General features: G+C 37.3%; 3 protein-coding genes and 1 pseudogene across 3 annotated transcripts; all 4 read right to left on the reverse strand.

Annotated features, from left to right (window-relative positions):
• Positions 1-4,835: 4,835 nt before the first annotated feature.
• Positions 4,836-7,186, reverse strand: LOC145580708 (cytosolic sulfotransferase 12 pseudogene; annotated as a pseudogene).
• Positions 7,187-14,199: 7,013 nt separating this feature from the next.
• On the reverse strand, positions 14,200-15,498 carry LOC145580709 (uncharacterized). Its single transcript, XM_081637830.1, has 7 exons — positions 15,461-15,498; positions 15,233-15,360; positions 15,080-15,158; positions 14,891-15,002; positions 14,751-14,809; positions 14,441-14,561; positions 14,200-14,331 (listed from the first exon to the last, which is right to left on the reverse strand). The coding sequence occupies exons 1-7, from the start codon at positions 15,496-15,498 to the stop codon at positions 14,200-14,202; spliced, it is 669 nt and encodes a 222-aa protein (XP_081493956.1).
• An 846-nt stretch (positions 15,499-16,344) lies between these two features.
• LOC145580711 (uncharacterized) lies at positions 16,345-20,798 on the reverse strand. The gene is made up of 6 exons (XM_081637831.1): positions 19,217-20,798; positions 19,074-19,096; positions 18,706-18,756; positions 17,773-17,835; positions 17,339-17,458; positions 16,345-16,440 (listed from the first exon to the last, which is right to left on the reverse strand). The coding sequence occupies exons 1-6, from the start codon at positions 20,796-20,798 to the stop codon at positions 16,345-16,347; spliced, it is 1,935 nt and encodes a 644-aa protein (XP_081493957.1).
• Positions 20,799-20,823: 25 nt separating this feature from the next.
• LOC145580712 (uncharacterized) lies at positions 20,824-22,731 on the reverse strand. The gene is made up of 3 exons (XM_081637832.1): positions 22,652-22,731; positions 22,277-22,520; positions 20,824-22,185 (listed from the first exon to the last, which is right to left on the reverse strand). The coding sequence occupies exons 1-3, from the start codon at positions 22,729-22,731 to the stop codon at positions 20,824-20,826; spliced, it is 1,686 nt and encodes a 561-aa protein (XP_081493958.1).
• Between the last annotated feature and the right edge of the window lie 850 nt (positions 22,732-23,581).

Genomic DNA, 23,581 nt, shown 5'->3' on the forward strand with positions numbered 1-23,581 from the left:
ATTTAATTTCTACAAGGGAAAAGATTGCTGAAGCTCAAGGTGCTATTCTGTTTTGGCGCCAACGAGCAAAGATTAGGTGGGATGCCTTTGGGGAATTTTCTTCTTGGTTGTTATTTTCTTCCATCTAGGATTGTCGTCGTCGCAACCGAATTCTTTCCTCGAAAGATGACTCTGGTTTCTGGATTTTTGATCCTACCTTGAGTCGTCAGGAGGTTATGAATTTCTATTCTAACTTATATGTTGTGCCACCTTCATTTTCTGAGTTGCCTTCCTTAGACTGGGATCAATTACAACTTCCTACCTTAACACTGGCTCTTCGAAATAAGTTATCGGTTCCATTTTCGGCTTTGGAAATTCGTAAAGAGATGTTTGATATTGATGACGGTAAATCTCCTGACCCGGATGGTTTTACTTCAGCTTTCTTCAAGTCTTACTGGCATGAAGTGGGTAACCATGTGGTTTATGTTGTTCAGTTTTTTTTTTTTTTTTTTTTTTTTTTTTTTTTTTTTTTTTTTTATGGGTACATGCTAAAAGACTAGAATAGAAATGGTTTTACAATTTCGGCCAATAAGGTTGCGCAATGTTATGCATAAATGCATAGCAAAATGTCTAACCGGTCGTTTTAGGAAAATTATGCCATTTTTAGCGCCAGACTTCAGAATTTGACCAAAATTTGACCTTAAATAATATACGATGATCTATACAGAAAAAAATATATCAAGTGGGGTCTTATTAGATTTGTAATAATGTGTATTTTATTAATATGTGATTTTCATAATTTTTTTCATTACGAAATTAAGATATTTAGCGATTGCACATAAAACGATGATCTGATATGAACTTATTTTTCTGATCTGATTTGAACTTATTTTTTCTGAAATATTTAAAAATAAGGTGAACTAAACAAGGCCTTAGTCCACTAATTTTGGGGGTATTAATAAAAAAATAAATTAATGAACCATTGTAGGATGTAGATACATCAAACTAAGGCCTTGTTTAACTCACCTTATTTTTACTTATTTCAGAAAAAATAAGTACATATCATATCTGATCAAATTAGAAAAAATAAGTTTAGATAAGAAAAAATAAGTTTATATCATATCATCATTTTATGTGTAGCTTTTTATAGCTAAATATGTTTAATTTTGTAATGAATAAAATTATGAAAACCACGTATTAATAAAATACACATTATTACGAATATAACAAGACCCCACTTAATATATTTTTTCCGTATAAATTATCGTATATTTAAAGTCAAAATTTAATCAAATTTAACATTTAGATCAGATCAGACCAGATCAGATAACTTCAAATAAGAAAAAATAAGGTAAATCAAACCAGCACCTAAAATACAAATATGACTAGGATAAACAAAGTATTTAAAATTAAAAAACCTTAATGTCAATGGACGATTAGGATTAATCCACAAATAGGAAAGAGAATTTGGAAGAATTATTCAGATATGCTGCAGCTTTGATATTCTGACTCAACAACTTTTAATTATGAATTTTATAGGGTAGGTATTAGGTAAGATATTGATAATCTCAAAACTTTAATCTAATACCCACGTGAATTACCTACCCCCATTTAATTTCAAAGCTTTAATATATATCCTACCCGAACCACCTATCCTCGTTTAATCTAATAGTATATCCTATCTGAATTACATACTCTCATAATTAGTTTATTGATCATTTTAGATATTCAAACAACTTTAAAAGATAAGGTATCTACTAAATACTTTTATACAATCAACTAGAGCTGGGCATGGGCCGGGTCAGCACGCGGGCGGCCCGGGCACGGCACGAGGATGGCCCGGCACGGCCCGGCCCGACGGCAGGCCCGGCCCGGCACGATGGCACGCCCCTCGTGCCTCGTGCGGGCTGCGGTGAAAAAAAATCCAAAAGTGGCCCGGCACGGCACGAGCCCGGCCAATAGCCCGTGGCACGGCCCGCAGGCACGGCCCGCAGGCACGGCCCGTAGGCACGGCCCGCAGGCACGGCCCGCAGGCACGGCCCGCGGGCTAACGGCTATAAACTGGCGCTGCTCTTGTTTTTTCCCTCCAATATTTACTATGAATGCATGCAACTCGGTGATGGTGTCGAACAATATAAAAATCATGTGAAAGATAAATTTTTTGAGTTATATAGAGTTTATGAATCTAAATATGGAACCGTCACTCATTTTTCCCCTTCTCAAACATCCAAAAGCGTAAGTAAAACGGGCAAAAGTTTGGCGGCCCAAGCTGCTAACATGTTATCTAAGTTTTCAGGTAGTGGATCATCATCAAGGCGAACACAAAGCGATGTTTCGGAGTTGCAAATGTACTTAAACTACGACTTCATGAAAGGCTTGGACGAAGATTCGAGGTTGGGGATGGACATCCTAGATTGGTGGAAATCCCAAAGCACAAAGCATCCAATTTTGGCGGCAATGGCACGTGATATTTTCAGCATCCAAGCCTCCTCCGTTGCCTCGGAACGAGCTTTTAGTGCTTCGGGAAGGGTTCTAGACGATAGAAGAACAAGTTTGAAGCCCGAAACACTAGAAATGTGTGTTTGCTTGAAGGATTGGATGGATGCCCAAGAACGCATCCAAGATCGTACTTTTACGGCCAACGACAACATCGATGGTTCCGATCGTTCTGGTTCAACTAGCTCCTCCGCATTAGCTAGTGAACATGAAGCCGAAAATGAAGACGAAGAAGATAATGAAGACCTTGATTGAAGATTACCAACAACTCGAGAATTAATATTAATTAGCGAAAATTCTAGTATTTCCTATGTACTCTATTAATTAGTGAAAATGTTAGTATTTCCTATGTTGGCTATGTACTCTATTAACATTAGCCGTATAATAAAATAACAAAATAAGTTATTCATCAATTATTGTTAGTTGTACACTTGTACTTCATATTATCTTTTACTTAATAAATTTTTATGAATGAATTTTTTCAACTTTTAATTTTATGGAATATGTTATATTGTTATTTAATTTTTGTCTAATACTTATATAGTTATATGAATAATATGATATATAGTAAATTATGAATGAACAATAAATATTAATATAATTTAAACAATATTTAATATAACTTAACTCCATAAAAAATTTAATAATTATTAAATTCAAATATTAAATTGTATAATTATTCAATTCAATTTTTTCTTTCATAAAAAAAATTCAAGTTTTTTTTAAAGTTTTTTTTAATTTTTTTTTTTAAAAAAAAAAAGAAAAAAGGGTAAGCCGTGGGCCGGCACGGCCCGCCTCCACCGTGGGCCGGCACGACGGGCGGCCCGGCACGGCACGACCGGCACGGTGGGCCGTGCCGTGCAGGGACAGGGAAACCTTGAAGGCCGGCACGGCACGGCACGGCCCGCCTCCACCGTGGGCCGGCACGGTGGCCGGCACGACGGGCGGCCCGGCACGGCACGACCGGCACGGTGGGCCGTGCCGTGCCGTGGACAGGGAAACCTTGAAGGCCGGCACGGCACGGCACGGCCCGCCTCCACCGTGGGCCGGCACGGCCCGGCACGACACTGTTCATGGCCCGCCTAGGCACGGCCCACGGCAGGCCCGGCACGGCCCATGCCCACCACTACAATCAACTAATAAAATGTTAGTCAAATCAATTAATCCAATCATCTAGTTAAAATCAACTAAGTCAATTATTTTTAGCTTTCACCTCTTCACCAAACACAACCAATTATTGTAGCTTAGAGGATGTAGAAAATGTTTTCCTAATTTCCTGTATTCACATTCACGTGAACTAAGGTTTTTTTTTTTAAAAAAAACTAGCTTTTGGACCCGTTCTACGCACGGGTTATGCTTAAGTTATAAATTTATTTGAAACTTTACAAATTATCTTGTCACCAAAAAAAAAAAAAAAAAAAACCCTTTACAAATAATTTGAATGAATTATTTTATCGTCTTTTGACATATTATAATATTTTATGAATTAGTGGTAATAGACTAATAGTTGTAGAAAAAATGGCTTAAAATCGTAAAATCTTATCTCTATCACATGATATATTAATCAACAATTTGTATAAAAAAACTACTTTGTAAATACCAAACACTTATTATAATTTTACAATTTTTACATCAAATGTGAAGGCATGATATTCTTCTTTAGTCTTTACCAATATATGTCTCTTATATTGCGCTTAATATCTTCAAAATTAAAGCCCCATGACACGCAAACAATGTCATCCCATGGAATTGCCATAGTTTTCTTGCCACCTCAATATTTCCCTTTTCAATCATCATCCTCATTGTTGTAGAAATTTCACATAGAATTTTGAGAGATGTTTCTCTAATTTTTTAGTTTTTGAAACTTAATGAGTGTGAAAAAATCTTTATTGAAAATTTGTATTTATATAAGAAGAGGGGGAAGATAAGGGGTCAAATTAAAGAAATGAATTATGAATGTGAATAAATTGAATTGATAGATGGAATAATGAGAAGAGGAGAAGGTTTAGGAAATTTAATTTGTTATTGAATTAAAATAAAGATTACAAAATATAAAAGTTATTGAGAAATAAAGGGGGAGATGAAGAGAGAATTTCTTTGAAAACATAAGGAGGGAGAATGAATAAAGAAAAGTGAGAAAGAATGATGACATGTGTCAATTTTGGTTTGTGTTTTTAAATACTAAGTATAGATTAGGGGAATTGGGGAATATGAGTGGACTTGGCAGACTGGCATGCCCTATTCACATTTACGTGAGACTTTTTTTTTTCTTGAAAAAAATTTAAACTAATTTTTTTTTTGTTTTTTGTTTTTTTGTTCTTTTTTTTTTTTCTGTTAAAAAAAATCAACTTATTATTTAAAAAAGACGTGGTGGAACCCGAGCTCTTCCATGAAAAATTGACATTTGCTTCAATGCGAAATAGAAACAAATAATGTACTCCCTACGTCCTATAATATAATTCTTATTTATGTTTTTTTTCATGGTACGTATTATTTAAGATATAGGAGGAGAAAGTGAATAAAGTATATTTTTAAAAAAAATACGTAGTACAATAAGAATAATAACAACAACAACAACAATAACAACAACAACAACAATAACAACCAAACTGTTGTTGTTACCTCTAATTACTTTATTAAATTCCAAACTGAATTACATAGCAAGAATACGTAGTACAACAACAACAATAACAACAACAACAACAACAATAACAACCAAAAAAAAAAAAAAAAAACAAGTAAACAAGCTGCGAATTACGAGTTCATTTTAGAGTAAACGAAAGAAAAACCAGCCTTCTTAAGGTTTTCAAGCAATTGATCAAATTGTTTGACCATCGTAGGAGTCAAGTGATTGGTCCAATCTCCAACTTCCCCCTTCCTAAAGAAAGCCTTGTTGTCAAATCTAGGTACAACCTTGCCATTCTTGTTGACCTCCATTTCTTTCAAACTTTTAATGCTACTGTTAAACCAAGCACAAATTCATCAATAATATTTACTGTGTATTTCATTAATCACCATAGCTTCAATACATGTATATATAATACTAGGATAATAATACCCTATATAATACTAGGATAATAATATTTACTGTCTTGCCCTGCTTGCATTCACCCAGGGACATCTTCAATTGGCAAATTCGAGTGCCACTCACCACACAAAAACGACTTTTCAAGTTGTTCCACAATAGATGAACATCATCATACTCCCCAATCGTTGCCCTTACCGAAGGGTCCAACGTATTTGTGATCCACGAGACCAACATCGAGTGAATAGCCTCCCAATCTTCCAGTTTATCACTGGCTTGAGGTTTCTTGATACTTCCATCAACAAAACCATATTTGCGCTTAGCCTTCAAAGAGGTTCGAATAGCCCTCGCCCACTCATCATAATTCTCACCCCGGAGTTGAACCGGAGTAATAATGTTCCCGGGTCCATCACTTGAACCTAGGTGATAAGCCATGTCCATCTTAATTTTTCCACCACCATCACCACCAGAGCCGCCAGCACCGGAGTCACCCGACATCACTCACAACTCAATGAAAGTGGGAAAAAAAAAAATTGAACGAGAAGATACTCTCACAAACTCTCAAAAAAACAATCGTGCGTTAATTATGAAAATTAAACGTACAAAAAGAAAAAATTAGACCTTAACTAGGCTCTTGATACCATGTTAAACCAAGCACAAATTCATCAATAATATTTACTGTGTATTTCATTAATCACCATAGCTTCAATACATGTATATATAATACTAGGATAATAATACCCTATATTCTATCATATCTTTTCAGAAGATATATTTTCCTAAAATATGCACAATAATATCATAACAATAATATCCTAGATATACTAGGATATCCCCAATAGCTACAAAGTTGTATTATCTTGTCTATGACATTGCCCTTCTCTTCCTCCTCCGTAAACGGGCAACCCACGAACTCGGCCAACCTTTTAAGATGGTCTCTTGGCTCCTTCTTTAGCCCTTCATACTCCAAAAACAACACCTTCTCTGTGTTTTTCTTGCTCTCCTTCCAGTAGCTCAACACATGACCTTCGTAGGGCCCCGATGGGGAGACGCCCGAGCAATACTTATCTATGTACGCCTCCATCATTTTCTTATCGAGTTGAATGCCTTTACATGCCTCGAACTTTTGGTAAAAATGCCATGCTGAAACAAAGTTGTCCAAAGGATTTCGGCAAACATAAACAAGTTTACATTTTGAAGTCTTGATTGAAGCCAAGATCAGGACGATGGGCGGGGGATAGGGGCTGGGAGTGAGAAATAGGGCATGTGGGTAGCAAACAATCGAGGTGAGGGTATATTTGATAAGTCTAGTTGACCACCACTCACTTTTTTGTAAACTGTTATCTCTAATTGTGGGATGAGCTCATGAGGGTTTTTTGTGTGAAATGGGTGTTGTGCAAAATCATTCAATATTTTTTTTCGATTTATTATCGAAAAAATAAGGGATTTTAGCCAAGTTGTACCGCTTTTTGGTAGACTGGCTAAGATGATATCAGTATCATGAGCACGAAAGTGGGTTTTGCAAGCGATTACACCCTCTAAATTAAAGCTTAAATTCCATAAACCCTCATAGAGGTACATTGGCCAAACAAACCATGTTTCTTTTGGGAGTGAGCGTTGGAGCTCTTTGATTTCTTCTTCCAAATTTTCATCAGTTTTTGTGTTTTTACAATCTGGAGTTGCCATTAGAATAGATGGCTGATTGGCTGTGGCACAAGATTGGAGGAGTAAAGTCTACTTATATAGGGCGAAGAGTCCTAATCCCTGTCACTTGAAAAATACTCGCTCCGTTTTATAATATGGTATGGGTGTATAAAAAATTTAGGAAAATTATAGGTTGGGGACTGAAAGAAATTTTCATATTATTACTCCCTTTATTTTTATTGATTTACATCACTTCGTGATGCGCGGAGTTTTAAAAGGTTAATATAACATTATGAGTGGGTGAATAATTTATTATAGTAAAAGTAAGATGGGAGCATGAAAGAGAAAGAATGTGAGGGAGAGTAAATATTTTTATTATATGAGCACCATGGAGAAGATAGAAATGATAAAATAATTTAAGTGGAGTTTAAAGTAATCGAGATATATGATATAATATAGTATAAGTTACTAAATAAGGAAGTGATTCATTTTTTAAAAAAACACCCATAAAAGGGAAGTGATTTATTTAAAAAAAAATAAAGGGAGTACCGTATTTGTTAGGAAAGATTAGGAGAATATATTTCATTGTTATCATTTAAGTTAGTTTCCTTAATTATAGCCTTAATTTACTCAAGATAATTCTTAGAATATCTTGTGATATTATCTTAGGAAACTATGTACTCTACTTATATGATTTGAGATCAATGAGAACACTCAAGCTTTGAGCCCTAATTACTTTGACATGGTATCAGAGCAGGTTAAGTCTTGGGACCGCTCACATAAACTTTCCCCCTGCCGGTGGGTTAGAAAGTTTAAATCATTCTTACTCATGTGTTATTTGTTCCTGATTTACGTTGCAATTTAATTTCGGTATCACAATTAATTGATGATACAAATTATACTGTCCAATTTAACTCAAATATGTGTGCTATACAGGACCAGTCGAGGGAGCTGATTGGAACGAGTGTTAGGCGAGATGGACTATTCTACTTCGAAGGAAGGGCTTCCGTGCAACATGTGGCTACTTCTGAGTCGTCTGAATTGCTAGAACTGTGGCACAAGCGTTTGGGTCATCCTTCGGAAAAAGTTGTTAAGCTTCTCTCTCCCGTTCAAAATTGTAAGGGTCGTTTAAATAAAGCATGTGAAGTTTGTTTTCGTGCTAAACACCCTAGAGATAGTTTTCCCATTAGTGAGAATAAAACTACTAGAATTTTTGAAAAATATATTGTGATTTGTGGGGTTCTTATAGACATGCATCGTCTTGTGGTGCTTGTTATTTCTTGACAATAGTGGATGATTTTTCACGTGCTGTTTGGATATATTTGCTTATTGATAAAACCGAGGTGTTTCGTATGTTTATGTCTTTTGTGGCAATGGTTGATAGACAGTTCTCTCAAACAATTAAAATTGTTCAAAGTGATAATGGCACATAATTTAATTGTTTGCGTGAGTTTTTCAATGCAACTGGCATATTATTTCAAACCTCATGTGTCGGAACCCCGCAATAAAATGGTAGGGTAGAGAGGAAACATAAACACATTCTCAATGTAGGGAGGGCTTTGCGTTTTCAGGCTAATTTGCCGATTTATTTTTGGGGGGAGAGTGTTTTAGCTGCTGCCCATTTAATTAATCGTACTCCCTCTCCTCTTTTGCAAAATAAGACCCCCTACGAAATTTTATTTGGCACTCCTCCGTCTTACACTACTATTCGTACCTTTGGGTGTCTTTGTTTTGCCCATAATCAAAAAACTAAGGGAGACAAATTTGCTAGTCGGAGTCATAAGTGTGTGTTTGTGGGTTATCCCTTTGGGAAGAAAGGTTGGAATTTATTTGATCTTGAATCGAAAGATTTTTTTGTGTCGCGAGATGTGAAATTTTTTGAGGATGTTTTTCCTTTTCTTGATCCGACTTCATCCAATATTGTACCCGAAAATATTGTGCCCATGAATATTCCTGTGGATTTCGATTTTATTGATGTCACTTTGGATAATCAAGCAGATTGTAACTTGGGTAATGTGGTGCAAGTTGAAAATAATGCTACATTATTTAATGGGGAAGAATTAGTAGTGCTTTCACCACAAAAGGAAAAGGAGGCAGACTACTCCGCAAGCTCCCCGCGGCATACGAGTGCTCACCGCAGGGAGGCTGCGGAGCCTGCTGCTCCTTCCACTCAGCGGCTCACGGATCAGCAGCCACGTGAGCTTGCTGCCTCTCCTCAACCACGGCAGCCCCCTGTCTCTTCTCCAGCAATTTCAGAGCACAACACAAGCAGCACTACCCCTTTAAATCAACCCCAAACAACAGCTCAAGAAGAACAATTGGGTTGGGGTATGCGTGAGAAATTTCCCAATGTTCGACACCGGGATTATGTGACTCACACGGTCCTCACTAATAGTCCATCATCTTCATCTCCTAACACTCCGTCTCCAAAGCATCCCTCAGGTACTCCTTATCCTATAGCGCATTATATTAATTGTGACAGTTTTTCTCCATATTACCGACATTTTATTGCAGCTATTACTTCTGGCAAAGAGCCAAGGTCTTTTAAGGAGGCTATGAAGGATGCAGGTTGGAGAAAATCAATGCAAAATGAAATTCAGGCTCTTGAAAAAAATGGAACATGGACAATGGAAGATCTTCCACCTGGCAAGCGTCCTTTAGGGAGTCAATGGGTGTACAAGATCAAATATAATTCTGATGGGAGTATTGAACGTTTAAAATCCCGATTGGTTGTCTTTGGCAATCATCAAAAGGAGGGCATTGACTACACCGAAACATTTGCTCCTGTGGCTAAAATGGTCACTGTTCGTGCCTTTCTTGCTATTGCAGCTTCTAAAAATTGGGAGCTTCATCAGATGGACGTCCACAATGCTTTCCTCCATGGTGATCTTGAAGAGGAAGTCTACATGAAACTTCCTCCGGGTTTTGAGTCATCGCACCCTAATAAGGTATGTCGCCTTAGAAAATCCCTATATGGCCTAAAACAGGCTCCTCGATGCTGGTTTGCCAAACTTACTTCTGCTTTGAAGGCATATGGTTTCTTCCAGTCATACTCAGATTATTCTTTGTTTACTTACACTAATTGTCGCACACAAATTAATGTGCTTGTGTATGTTGATGATCTAATTATTTCTGGGAATAATTCCGCTGCTCTAAGGGCATTCAAGGCATATCTCAGTGACTGTTTTCATATGAAGGATCTTGGCACTCTGAAATATTTCTTGGGCATAGAAGTCGCCCGTAGTTCTTCTGGTTTGTTTTTGTGTCAGAGAAAATATACCCTTGACATTATTTCAGAGGCAGGATTATTAGGTTCTAAGCCCGCCGATTTTCCTATGATACAAAACCACAAGCTTGGTCTAGCAAGTGGTCCCATACTTTCTGATCCTAAATCTTATCGCAGACTTGTTGGCAGGTTGATCTACCTTGCAGTTACTAGGCCGGATTTAGCCTATTCGGTTCATATTTTATCTCAGTTCATGCAGGAACCAAGAAAAGAACACTGGGAAGCAGCTCTGCGAGTTGTTAGGTATCTAAAGGGTACTCCGGGTCAAGGGATTTTGTTACGTTCTGACAGTGAACTAACTCTGCAGGGTTGGTGTGATTCTGACTGGGCTGCATGCCCCTTAACACGCAGATCTTTGACAGGATGGCTGGTGTTTCTAGGCCTCTCACCTATTTCTTGGAAGACCAAAAAGCAACCAACTGTGGCTACTAGTTCGGCAGATGCAGAGTATCGTTCCATGTATGCCATCACTTGTGAATTAAAGTGGTTGAAGGGTCTTCTTTCGAGCTTAGGTGTACATCATCCCAAGGCTATTAAATTGTTCTGCGATAGTCAGTCTGCATTGCATATTGCTAAAAACCCGGTGTTTCACGAACGAACAAAGCATATTGAAGTTGATTGTCACTTTGTTCGAGATGCTATCATAGATGGACTCATTGATCCCTCCTATGTTCCTACTCATGTTCAATTGGCCGATATCTTCACCAAAGCATTGGGCAAATCGCAATTTGAACATCTCCTTCCCAAGTTGGGCGTCTTCACTCCACCCACTCCAACTTGAGGGGGGGTGTTAGGAAAGATTAGGAGAATATATTTCATTGTTATCATTTAAGTTAGTTTCCTTAATTATAGCCTTAATTTACTCAAGATAATTCTTAGAATATCTTGTGATATTATCTTAGGAAACTATGTACTCTACTTATATGATTTGAGATCAATGAGAACACTCAAGCTTTGAGCCCTAATTACTTTGACAGTATTTCATATTATCTGCAACATTTAATTAAAAACATATGGTAATTGTACGCAGTTTCTCCCCTCTCAATTATCTTCTGTTTTTGGTATCAAGTTTTCAGATCTTATTATTGTGAGCAAATTCATAATTAAAGTACTAATGTATACTTTAGTGAGATTTACCAAAGCTGCAATATCGGACTAGCATGCATATCTGAATAATTCTTCCAAATTCTCTTTCCTATTTGTTGATTAATCCAATCGTCAATTGATGACATTAAGCTTTTTCAATTTTAAATGCCTTTATTTATCCTAGTCATAAATGACATCTACTTGATGTATTTGTATTTTATGTTTGATGTGTCTATTATTTTTCGTTAATGTATTTATTGTTTATTAATGCCCCCAAAATTATTGGACTAAGTTGTTAGTTGGAGGGCTTACAAACGGCTCACTATGAGGTATGGAATTTCTATTAGGGATTGCTGGCAAGTGGTGTTCTGTGTTGAATACAAGCATTTAGTTTTTTTTTTTTTTTCATAATTTTATGAACACAAACTATTGGGTGCATTCACCCGCACCCAAGTTGTTTGTGCGTCCGAAGACCCGAAGACGACAATGACGATGAAGACGACGATGACGATGACGGCAATGGTGGATTCGCTTGGGCTGCGATTTCAAGTGAGAGATGGTGGTGACTCGCAACAGGGCAGCAGTAGGGGAGGGGTCGTGTTGGTGTTTGGTGATGCGGTGGTAAAGAGCTTCGAGGAGGAGGAAAGAGAAAGGGGTGGAGTAAAGAATACATCGTTAATGTATGAAATCTACTATTATTAACGAATTAAGAGAGAGAAAAGAAGGTGAGTTGGTGCTGCTGCTATTGATGCACAGGGATCAATCGCCTGGGGTGTCGTGGATTAGTGGGTTATTTGAGAAAGAAAGAGATAAAGAGGGGGAAAGAGGAGAGAGAAACAAATGATTGTGGGGTATGCTGTTAATATTAGCCAATAAAAGATGTACATCAGCTATTAAGATAGCCAATTGATTTCTGATATCAGTTAACATTAGGGACATATCAAACATTTATAAAAACGTATCAGCCAATCAGAGGAATATATCAGCCAACAAAAGATTCATATAAGCCAACAAGAGAAATATATCATCCAACAAAATATACATATCAGCCAATAAATGAAGCGTATCAGCCAACAAAATGATGAAAATCAGCAAACAAAAGCAACAGGTAAACCAACAAAATAAACATATTAGCCAACAAGATGAAACTTATAATCCAATGATTAATTTATACATATCAGCTAACAAAATAAATATATCTGCCAACTAATGAAACATATAAGCTAAAATCATGTTTTGTCACTACTATGTATTATATATATATATATATTTTGACAAGAGCTAAAGCAGATTGATAATAATTATCAAAGGAAGGAAAACTAGAATTAGCTATCTATTCAAAAAAAAAAAAAAAAAAAAGTCTTTGCTATAGTAGCCATTTTTATCATTTTTACAGAATAATTCATTTTTTTTTTGGGAGCTTTCTTCTCTTTCTATTTTACAAAATAATAACAGTATCGAAAATGCATTGGAGTATACATATAGCTACTCTTAGAATTTTTTTGATATATAATAATCGATTTTTAATTATTATTATTATCATTATCATTATTATTATTATGGCTAGTTAATTAAAAATTATGTGAGGAAGTTTAGGGAGTTATAGGAAAGTTAAAGGTGTACACTAATTTTTACATCAGAAAGTTTAGGGAGTTGTTGATTTTTATGTTAGAAAGTTTAGGGAGCTCTACCAATTAACCTGTAAATAAAGGTCAAAAGAGATTACAATGGGTAACTTGCAACTTTTAAAAGTTCAGTGAGCTAACTGTAACTTTTGGCCAAGTTTAGGGAGTAATTGTGCTCTTTACTCAAATTACAAGTGTTTAACCTCAAGATGCTCGAGTGAAAATGTTTCCTTTCTATAATCAACAATTTAAATCAACCCTTTGAATTAAAAAATGTTTTCTGTTCAATAATCAACCAATTAAATCAACCCTTCGTGATATTATACTTAAAGGAACAAGTGAAAATCTTGAATAATACGTAGTATTTTTTTATCAGGTGAGATAGATGGAGCCAACAACTGAGTGCAACACGTGGAGAAAAGGGCAAAGATGTCACATCGTGCAGATCATTGTGGTATGCAGCATGATTCACGAGGCAATTATTTTATTGGAATAAATGGCTCTTATTCATTAGCAGGTATGGTAGGCCACAAAAATATTTATTATGTTTGTCCAAAATTTACTATAAACTAGGGGAGCCAACGCGCGCGATGCGCGCGGAGCGGTTTGCCTTTTTTGTTTAGATTGTGTTTTGTTTATGAGGTTATGGTAGTTGTTTTTTGGGTTAATTAATTTTTATTTGAGTTGTTTGTGGGCTGTTGTTTTGTAAAGGGAATTGTGATTTACGTGGCTATCATATTGGAGTGGTGCTATTAGGTTGAAATGTACAGTAATTGTAATTTGTAATTGCAATGAGTTGGTGTTGTGACTATCAATTGGAGTGGTTCAATGATCTTTAAACTTGCCATTTATTATTTGATTTCAATAAAAGAGTTCTTACATGGCACATAATTTAAGATTAATCCTAGTAGTACGGAGTACTTAGATAGATATATTGATATGCAGAAAGTGTTCTTATATGGTAGTACTAAATTATTGTAAATATGTAGCTAAGTATAAGGTGTCGTTTTAGGACAAACGACTACTTCTTTTTTTTGTTGCAGCACTTTCATATGTCGTCAAATCTCAACGTCTTTGATAGCCCATTTGAGGACCCCGATTCTAGTTAGAGAAGTTGTTGGTGCTATTTGGAATTTGATGGTCCTGACCTTTAGGTTGTTAGCTATATCTTCAAATTCTGGCCAATTACCCTGCCCAATAATGCACAAAAAAAATCAGAAAGCGGGATTTGAAGGACTGTTTTTGTCGAGTTTTTATGTGAATTATATGGCCTTTCCCCCTTTTTTTTTCCGTTCTTACCGCCATTTTCTTCTCATATATCTCTGAAGTAGGGATACCACTGAGCTTTTCACAGTCTTCAGCAAAAGCAGTGAGTCTTAGTGTCCCAGTGGCGTCACTCACATCGATTGTGAAATTTACCCTGCGTGTAAAGGGACATTAGTATTTTGGTTATTGTAGTTGTTGCATTTGTTGATTTGAATTGATTCTTACCTGACTGCGGCAATACTGTTTTTTTTAGCAGTTTAGGCATTTGAAAGTTGCGTCCTTTGCTTCTTGGCAGCGCTTTCCACAGTTGTTACATCCTAGGTAAGCAAGCAGATTTTCCAACTGAGCATCAGGGATAGTGGCTTGTATCCAATGGCGTTCTTCTTGCATTGTGTTTGCAGCCTGCGATTTATGAAAATGCATCAGTCCTCTGTTAATAGGTAGGTATTTGTTATGTAGCGGGGTGTGGGTTGTTGTCCTAACATTTTTTTGCTCAATTTCATTGATAGTTTTCGCTGCTGTAGTTCTTGATGGTGTTCTGATGTGTAGTATTTTTGTTGCCTGGTCAAGAAGCATTTCTTGTTTTTCTTTCATCCTAGGATGTTTTGAACGAATTTAGTACAGTTGATTAGCATTAGATATTGTAAGTATATCGTGTTTTTCATTGCTTACCATGTTCGAAGAGCATGTGCTTCCTCCCCCGTAGGATCTGAGATGATAGTAGTTGACATTGAGCTTGCAAGGGAGAACCCTACATGTTTTAAGGTTTTGAATTAGGCGGTGTGTTAAGGTATTTTAACAATTTGAGAAGAAATGATAGGCTACCTTTATATGTGGTTGGCCGTAAGTGAGTGAAGGCTGCAACTATTGGGCTTAGCACCCAACCTGCAAGCTTCTCAGTGTCAATAACAGCAAGGCCTCCCCACATTGAGATGGTCAGCGGCTGTTCAGTGCTGTTTATCATGGCATATAGAGTCATGGATACTTTTGTAGTTTTGTATAAATGGTGGATTACATTGTTATAATAGGGTATTATCGTCATTGTTTATGTACCTTTGGTCAGTGACTATGATTTCACATACATCCATCATGTTTCCTCCTGATGTTGGTACTTTCTTGACCTCTTCTATGTAAAGGACAACATCAAGCAAATCTGTGTGACATGTTACATACGGTTAGTGACTGCTACATAAAGTGATGTTACCAATATAGTTGATGTTGGTTAGCACCGTACTTACCAAAGCGTTCATTTTTGAAGCTTGTTTTTGGAATTGAGTTGATGGAGACATAATTTGGCAGAACTGGACCTGCAGTTGGGTCTAGTGGTTCGATGATCGTTTGTCCGCCGAATGTCATCTGGCACTCATCTTCTCTTTTTTGGTACTTTGGATCTATTGGTTTCAGTGGAGCATTTGCGATCTCATATTCTTTCCCTAGTTGCAGGACGTCCTTGAAAGTGTCTATTTCATCACCAAAAAGAGTACCTCCAAGATGGTTACCCTTCATAGCACAGTTCAAGTGAATATATGTGCCATAAAAATCCAATACACCTGATCATATCTAAAGTGACCCTGCTTCTTTAAGTCTTTTTACTGCATGGCAATGTAAATTATAGTGTTGAACTCATAGATTTGTTTGCTCGGCAATCATGACATTTCGTATAAACTAATTTAATAAATTTCATGTTGAATATGTAAGTGATTTTTAGGTGTTGAAGTTGTGAGTTTCCTTTTTTTTTGGTAATTTGGTTGTTGATTAAATCTGTGAACGAGATCTGTATTTTCCTCATGTTTTTTGGTTTTATGGCCGATAGCAGAATTACAAGCAGTTGTAAATTTTATATTACTGTTTTTAGTGCCTAGTAAGAAAGTGAACATACCTCAGTATCCTCAAATACAAGGCGTTGGTAGCGCTTCTTGTGTTGGTGATTGTTGTGGCTAAGATTTTTTTATCACTTTGGCTCTGACTTTGTAAGCTTTTGTGCTTGGAGTTAGTTTCCCGAGTGAAGTTTGTTCTGGCTTCATGGTTAAACTCTGCAGCAATATATATGTACAATGCAAAACAGAAAGGGTAAGTTAAGAAACGATATGGATATGACCAATGTGATATAATACTTGTTTACTGAACAATACTGACCTTTTTTAAAAGTGAAGGATACTTTGGATGGCGTTGGTGGAAATGACAGAGAATAAACGACATATATATAGATATATATTGTTGTTTAAGACCAATATTTCAGTTTCAAACTTTTGCATTTCCTGTGCTTAGTTTTAATTAGAGTTTAATTGTATTGATAATAAGATCTAAATGCAAAGAATTTGAAAAGAATTATACTGTAGTTATTTGTAATTAGGAGTAATTATTGCTAATTATTTCTAAGTAGTATTTGAAGCTGCCTGTGACTTTTTGTTAACAGAAGATGCTGCGCAATAAATGTACTATAACCTCTCAATTTAACAGCCTAATGAATATTATGTGGAATGCCAACCAAATAATCATATGGAAGTGAAGTTTGTTCTGGCTGAAGAAATGGTAGTCTATAGAGTAGAAATGTTAAAATGAATGAACCAAATTATTTTAGACCCAGTATATTTTCTGTCATAATCTGCCATTACTAAGTTAAAAAGAATGTATCAGCAACTGAAAAAATCAAAATTGCAGAAAATAATAGAGTTAATCAAAGCAAAACAGCAAGATTGTAATAACAAGAGTAGGAAATGTCAAATTCTTTCAGCAGAGTTTGTGGGTTTATAAATCACGGTAAATTATTATTATAAAAGATTAAAAAAAAGTGCTTGTAATAGTCATATATTCATATACCTTCAGAAGCATCACAAGATTCACAACTACTACACATATGTTGTCCATACAAGAATTAAGTATTACGTCAAAAGTCATTAAAAAATGTAAGGATTTGGAATATGAAGTTACCAAATTCATGGAATGTTGAAGTTTGAGCTGCTGAAGTTGGTCTAGTGCATGTGCACATGCAATATTCACCCCATGATTTGTGAGCAGAACGTAAGGATCACTGCAAAAACAGATATTTTCCTAAGAAACAGATCATGAGAATAAATTCTTTCTGAATAGAACTTCTATTCAATTTGATTATAGTTGTTTAGTCTATAATAAGAGCATGGTAAGAAGCTATATTTGCTAAGATCTGCTGAGAACGCTTATTCACAAGTAAATCTTTCTTTCACTTTTTTTTAATGGTCCGGCGTTTGATTCGGGGTGCCTATCCTTAGTTAACTTTAAAATTCACTCCCATTTACACTATATACTACCAATGAGCCAAGCACCCAAGAGAAGCTAATTATTTTATCTATTTTTTGCTCAATGTAGAGCAGTAACGATTCACAAACAATCACTGTAACTATGCCCTTTTTCTCCTTGTCAGAGTTAAAGCCTATGCAGTCTTTTACAAGCTACCAAAAATCATAAAGGTCCCATCAAAACTCACAACTACTTTTGCCAATTAACTCATCAGTTGAGGTATGAAAGATAGCAGGAAGGGCAACTATATAGGCTTGCAAGGAATAGATTCTATAACAAATCCACTTTAAAATTGGAAGCAAGAAGTTCAGTAAATACCCACTCATGTACAGCAACTCATAACCATCACATAATCAGAAAAGTCGCTTAGGACAAAAATTGGAGTTAAGAGTGGTAAGAATTGCAGTTTCCCCATTGTAAATTAGTGATTGGCAATTAGCAGTATTTATTAACCAAAGACAAAATATTAAACCTCAACCTGCTGAAAGTTGCTATCTAGTGAATTTGACCAAAACTTAGCCCACCACCTTAAGTTGGTTCACCTACTCAACTCTAACCAATATGCCAAGCTAAGAGATTTGGGTTAGAAGTGACAAGTAGTGATTCGTGAAACCAAAAAAAGAACAAGTTTATCTAAATATAACCCAATTAAACTCAAGCCATAAAAACTTGGAATTATATTGCATATACTCAAATTGATAGCAAAAAAATTCAAGAGAAAAAAAAAACAACAGTTAAAATACCAAATTAGTGAATTTTCCAAAAAGGGAAAAAGGAGGAATTTAGACCCACTAATTATTGATGCTTACCTTTAAAAAGAAGAAAACTTTCTCTTCATTCATACAAATTTTTTTACAAAAAATATATCAGAATTCTAAAACACCCTTACTAACTTGATCACCAATGCAAGTAATCTAACATAAAAATCAATCAAAAAACCGAAATTCATATTCAATGAAATCAATTCAAACACCCAACAAGACAGAAAAAAAAGAGGAGAAAGAGAAAGAGAATGTTGTTACAGCAGGAGAAGAAACAGAGTTAGGAGTAGCAGCAGAATTCTCTGAATCCATCTGGGTATTCAAAGAACTATAGTTTCATCAGCGCAGCCATATATGGTGGGTACCGTCTGTCCTGCACCAAAATCTTATACTCTTGTTATGTTTAAATGATTTAAAAAGAAATAAAGGGGTAATTTTGAAGCAAGACAACATTCATATAATGTAGATATCATTCCAAGTAGAAATCTTAACAAAAGACACAGTAATTAGGAAGTAGTTGCCTGTCATTTTCAGAAGAAGAAGTAATAGATTGTTTGTTTCATATAAGGATCCTATCTGTTATTAACAAAAGACAGAGTAATTACGGGACATCGTGAAGATAAGCAGACCGAAGTTCCTGTTTCAGCTGTTCCTGTCATAAAAGAGTGGTTTTGTCTTTAGCAGCTACACATTAGGTGAGCGCCATACATTATTAAAAATAAATCAAGAGGTTGTAATTATACTGACCTTGAAGGAGATTGCTGTGTAACACCTGATCGTAGTAAGATCTCAAACGAAATAACATTTTTTGCACTGTATACATGCTGATCTTCAGTTGTAGGCTTGGTCAGTACCCTTACATGTTTAGAATTCCTGGCCCGAGAAAGGGCAACATATAGTTGTCCATGAGAGAAGCAAGGTCGTCTAAGGTATATCCCTACTTGAGTGAGTGTTTGTCCCTGGGCTTTGTTGATTGTCATTGCAAAACAAAGCTTGATTGGGAATTGTTTTCGCTGGAACTGGAACGGGTAATTAGTTGAGGCAGAGGGCCGCAAGTCAATGCGTGGCAGAAATACATATTCACCAGCATGATGGCCAGTTGCAATTACACACTCAATCATGTTGGGGTAGAATCTTTTGCATATGAGTCGTGTCCCATTGCATAAGCCAGAGGCTGGAGCAAGGTTCCTCAGCAGAATAACGGGGCAATTTTCCTTTAGAACCAACTCATGTGGACTAATTCCTCCGGGGCATAAAGTGTTTAGGAATTCAGTTGTGTAAATTTTGCAATTTTCATCAATTAACACATCAAAACTCTTGTAGGTTACAGCCTGACCTGGGTGTTTTGCAATTAGCAGAGTATTTATCTCATCAACATCATCGTTGAGGGGAGTCAAGATTGCACGTTCAGCGATGATGCTGGAACTGAAACTACCTGCGGTCAGTTCCGGGAATATTTGCCTGAGAAGCTGGTCCAGAGAGTAGTTTTCATCCTCAAATGGCACAACCAGTTGTCTTGGTAGATGAATGTCAGCTATCTCTTCTGTTTGCATACGGCCGTCCCCTAAAGAAAGCAAGAAATCAGAGAATGCAGGATCTGTCCGTGCTCGCATGTTTTGACTAAGGCGTATTCGTTTGAAACCATGCCATAGATAAGAAGAGACTAAGCTCGCTTGTACGGCTTCTTTTTGTGATTTTTTGGGTACCACAGGCAATACTTGCCGAAAGTCCCCACCAAAGACAACAACCTTGCCACCAAAAGCTGTACTGCTATCACATAAATCCCTAAGCAGCAAGTATAATGACTCTACGTTTTCCTTGATTGCCATTGATGCTTCATCCCAAATAATCAAGGAGCTTTCTCGTAGAAGACCAGCTAAGCTGCTTTGTTTAGATACATTGCAAGACATGGAAGCTGTATGATCAAGGGGGATTTTAAAACGTGAATGGGCTGTCCTCCCAGTCACTATGTTTGAGGCAGCAATTTCGGACGTAGCTGTTGGAAGAACTATTTTGCCCATTTTTCTAACAGCAGCATACAATGCACAGTAAAGGTATGTCTTGCCAGTGCCTCCCAGACCATCAACGAAAAATGAACCGGGTTTGTTAAGCTGCACATGTTTAATGATGCAATCAAAGGCATCGCGTTGGGCAAGGTTGAGCTTGTCAATGGCTTTAATGTATTCAACTGGTATTGTGGCATTGAGTGCATCAGCAATATCCTTTGTTTGTCGTAGTCCGGAGTCTGCATTGCTTATCAACACCCCTAGGCCAAATTCTTCCAAAGTTTTCCCCATTTCTTCTAAGAAACGCTCAACCCCTTGCACAGTAAGGGCCTTCACTTTGTCTTCCATTCCTGGATTTTAGTGTCTGATATCTTCAGACAAATGAATGTAGTACTTCTGCCAAAGGGCTAGGGGATCTCTTGGCATTCCCGAAAATCAATATTGTAGCAAATAATTTACGCAAAGCTGTTGGCATATGTGCAGTAACAGCCTCTGCCATACATTTATCAACGGCGTCATCTTCTGCCAGGAGGCCAAGTTTCAAGGCTTCTTCCTGAAATGTTGCACAAAGGTGGCCGTTGACTGTTCGTAAATCTTCAAATGATTTTGGTCCCCTTACATTGATTAGTAGCAGCCTGAGAAAATATCTTTCCCCTTCGGATGGAGCCACAAAAGTCAGACGACCTATTGCAGTTCGCACATTAGCCCGCTTAGACCATGTTTTTGTACTATGATTCCACACATAATGCTCACAAAATTCTGCATATGTGTATTTTGGTATGTTTGGGACAGTGTTGTTCATTATGAAGAACTCGGTTAATGAAGTACGGGCTCGGCGCCTATCTGAAACAACAGAGGCTAGTTGTTCATTGGGAGAGAACCTCACACTGTGCTGATTAGGCAGGTGAATTTGCAATGTTACTACTGGTGGGCTCATCTCAAACAGGTCAAACCCAAAGATTCTCCATGCGGCTTCACAAGGGGATACCCAACGGCCTACTTGGAATTGCTCAATCTCATTTACAGGGCCTGATGAAGCTTGTATGTTATATGATACCCGATCATGTCCTTTATAAACGTATTTGTAAAGGTACTTAACTGCTTGAATTGTTGAAAATACCTCCACATTCAAGTGACAGTCGAATAAGGCAGATAGATAAGGGTTATATGGAACGACCCAACGGTTGTCCAACCTTTTCCTTCGAATCACAATAGACTCCCCTGTGTCCTGACGTCTGTATTCAGGATACCCACTTTCATGGCTTGTTGTAATATCAGAAAAAGACTTAGGGTAGTCGTATTTGCACTTCCCTTCCATTCCTCTATGCTTCATGCATGGGCATTCAGGGTTATCCTTCCCACATGGGCCATGTATCATATGGTTTAAGACCACTTTTCGTAAGTGTGGGTTTTCATGGGAAGGAATTTCAGCAGACACGTACTTGTGAAATGAGTCCGGATGCTTTATCTTAAATTCCGGCTTTAAAATAATGAGCATATGAACATGTGACAAGCCACGTTTTTGGAACTCAACTACATAAATGAACGCAGCCACCTCTCCAAACACTTGTTCTTCTTTTATTTTTTTTTCCAGTGCTATAAGCTTTGCTCTGAAAACACGAGCTACAAGATCGGGTCGGTTTTGTGCTTTTTCCCCGTGTGCCAGCTCTGCTTTGATTTTTGGCCAATTTGGGTTGCAGGTCATTGTTATGAATAAGTCCGGTTTCCCAAAACGCTGTACAAGAGCAATAGCATTGAGATAACGTCGTTGCATATCACGAGGCCCCCCCTAAAAAGGAAGGAGGGAGGGTAACACACTGACCTACATTCGATGCATTTGCTTCACCGCCTTCAAGTGTATCTACTAAACCCTGATATAGCTCAGCTCTAATTTGTGCCTGATTTTGTCTAAAGAAATCCAGCCGAGTATTCTCTATCTTCACATGTCTACAATATATTGCAAGAACAGCCGCCCAGCTCGTAGGATGTAATTTCCAGCACGCATTTGAAACTTGTATGCATAGTACTCCCTGCAAGAAATAAGCTTGCCCTTCTTCCCCCGAGCAGCAGCTGCAATTCCATTTTTTTTTATAAAAGTAGTTACATTTACATGATTAATACGGGAATGACATAAATGAATTAACATGTTTTTGGTGTAAGTAGTCACAATTAGTTGTCTTACCAGAACCTTCTTCAGTTACCAAATCAGCTGCCTCTTGAACATTGTCTGAAATGACAATATTGAAAGGTCTTCCACCTTGGACTGTCCTCCGTGAGACATTTTTAGTAAACCGTGATGCCACCCACAGTCACCTCGAGGAAATAGAAGCGGGTATTGTAGAGGATCGTAACAGCCATAATAATGATATATCCTATGTGTCACGGTCCGGGAGTTTGGGCCCCAAAACGTGCGGCGCGCTCTAGCCTTTTGGCGGCAAGAACGCTAGCCTTGAGCGGAGAAGGGCTTGTGAGCAAAAAGCAACACAAGCGGGCAATAGAATCACAGGAGCACTCGCGTCTATCTGGGCGACGGAGTGCTGGTGGTCGGGGCTTGTGACGGCCGATACTTCAAAGCGGGCACAAGCGGGTTCGAACCACGAGTCCTTAGCGCATCAAGTTGGGTTGGAGGGGAGCTAATATGCAAGTAAGACACAATATCTATAAAGGTCTAACAACAAACAAGCATAAAAGCAAGGCAACACTTGGTAGAAGGCTTTAAGATTTCATTAATCATTCGCCCTCTAAAGAGCTTAATGTAGTACATGCATAGAATCCCTAGTGAACACTGAACTGACAGTAACACAATAATGGGACATATGGCCTAGAAAACATAAACTAAACTCTAAGAAAGCATCTAAAGGAAACAAATACATCAAAAGGAGTTGGATTCTAACATCCTCCCCCACTTAAGCTGTCGACGACCTCGTCGACTTACAAGAGTTACAACCCAAAATAAGAAAATCCTAACTATCTTGAGTCTCTGGTGTGCCGTTGATGCGGCTGGCTTCTTGAATCTTCGATGACTCTGGAGCTGGATCTTCGTTGTTGCTAAGGAGCTTGTCATTGGGGTGGCACTGCTCGAACAACATGTTGAGAGCTTCATCTCTGAATTTCCTCCTGGGAGCTGAATC

The sequence above is a fragment of the Chenopodium album genome, chromosome 15 (genome assembly GCF_948465745.1).
Source record: "Chenopodium album chromosome 15, dcCheAlbu1.1, whole genome shotgun sequence".
Classification (NCBI taxonomy): Eukaryota; Viridiplantae; Streptophyta; class Magnoliopsida; order Caryophyllales; family Amaranthaceae; genus Chenopodium; species Chenopodium album.

Coding starts and splice junctions, on each gene's coding strand:
- LOC145580709 (XM_081637830.1), bottom strand. CDS start 15,498: ATGATGGATGTATGTGAAATCATAGTCACTGACCAAAG. Junction 15,361..15,460: donor ATCATAGTCACTGACCAAAG/GTACATAAACAA, acceptor CATGATAAACAG/CACTGAACAGCCGCTGACCA. Junction 14,810..14,890: donor ATGAAATTGAGCAAAAAAAT/GTTAGGACAACA, acceptor CATAAATCGCAG/GCTGCAAACACAATGCAAGA.
- LOC145580712 (XM_081637832.1), bottom strand. CDS start 22,731: ATGTCTCACGGAGGACAGTCCAAGGTGGAAGACCTTTCAATATTGTCA. Junction 22,521..22,651: donor TTCAAGAGGCAGCTGATTTG/GTAACTGAAGAA, acceptor ATGGAATTGCAG/CTGCTGCTCGGGGGAAGAAG. Junction 22,186..22,276: donor GTGAAGCAAATGCATCGAAT/GTAGGTCAGTGT, acceptor GCTCTTGTACAG/CGTTTTGGGAAACCGGACTT.
- LOC145580711 (XM_081637831.1), bottom strand. CDS start 20,798: ATGGAAGACAAAGTGAAGGCCCTTACTGTGCAAGGGGTTGAGCGTTTC. Junction 17,459..17,772: donor AGGGCATAGTTACAGTGATT/GTTTGTGAATCG, acceptor TCTGTTTCTTAG/GAAAATATCTGTTTTTGCAG. Junction 16,441..17,338: donor TTCAACATTCCATGAATTTG/GTAACTTCATAT, acceptor ATATTGCTGCAG/AGTTTAACCATGAAGCCAGA.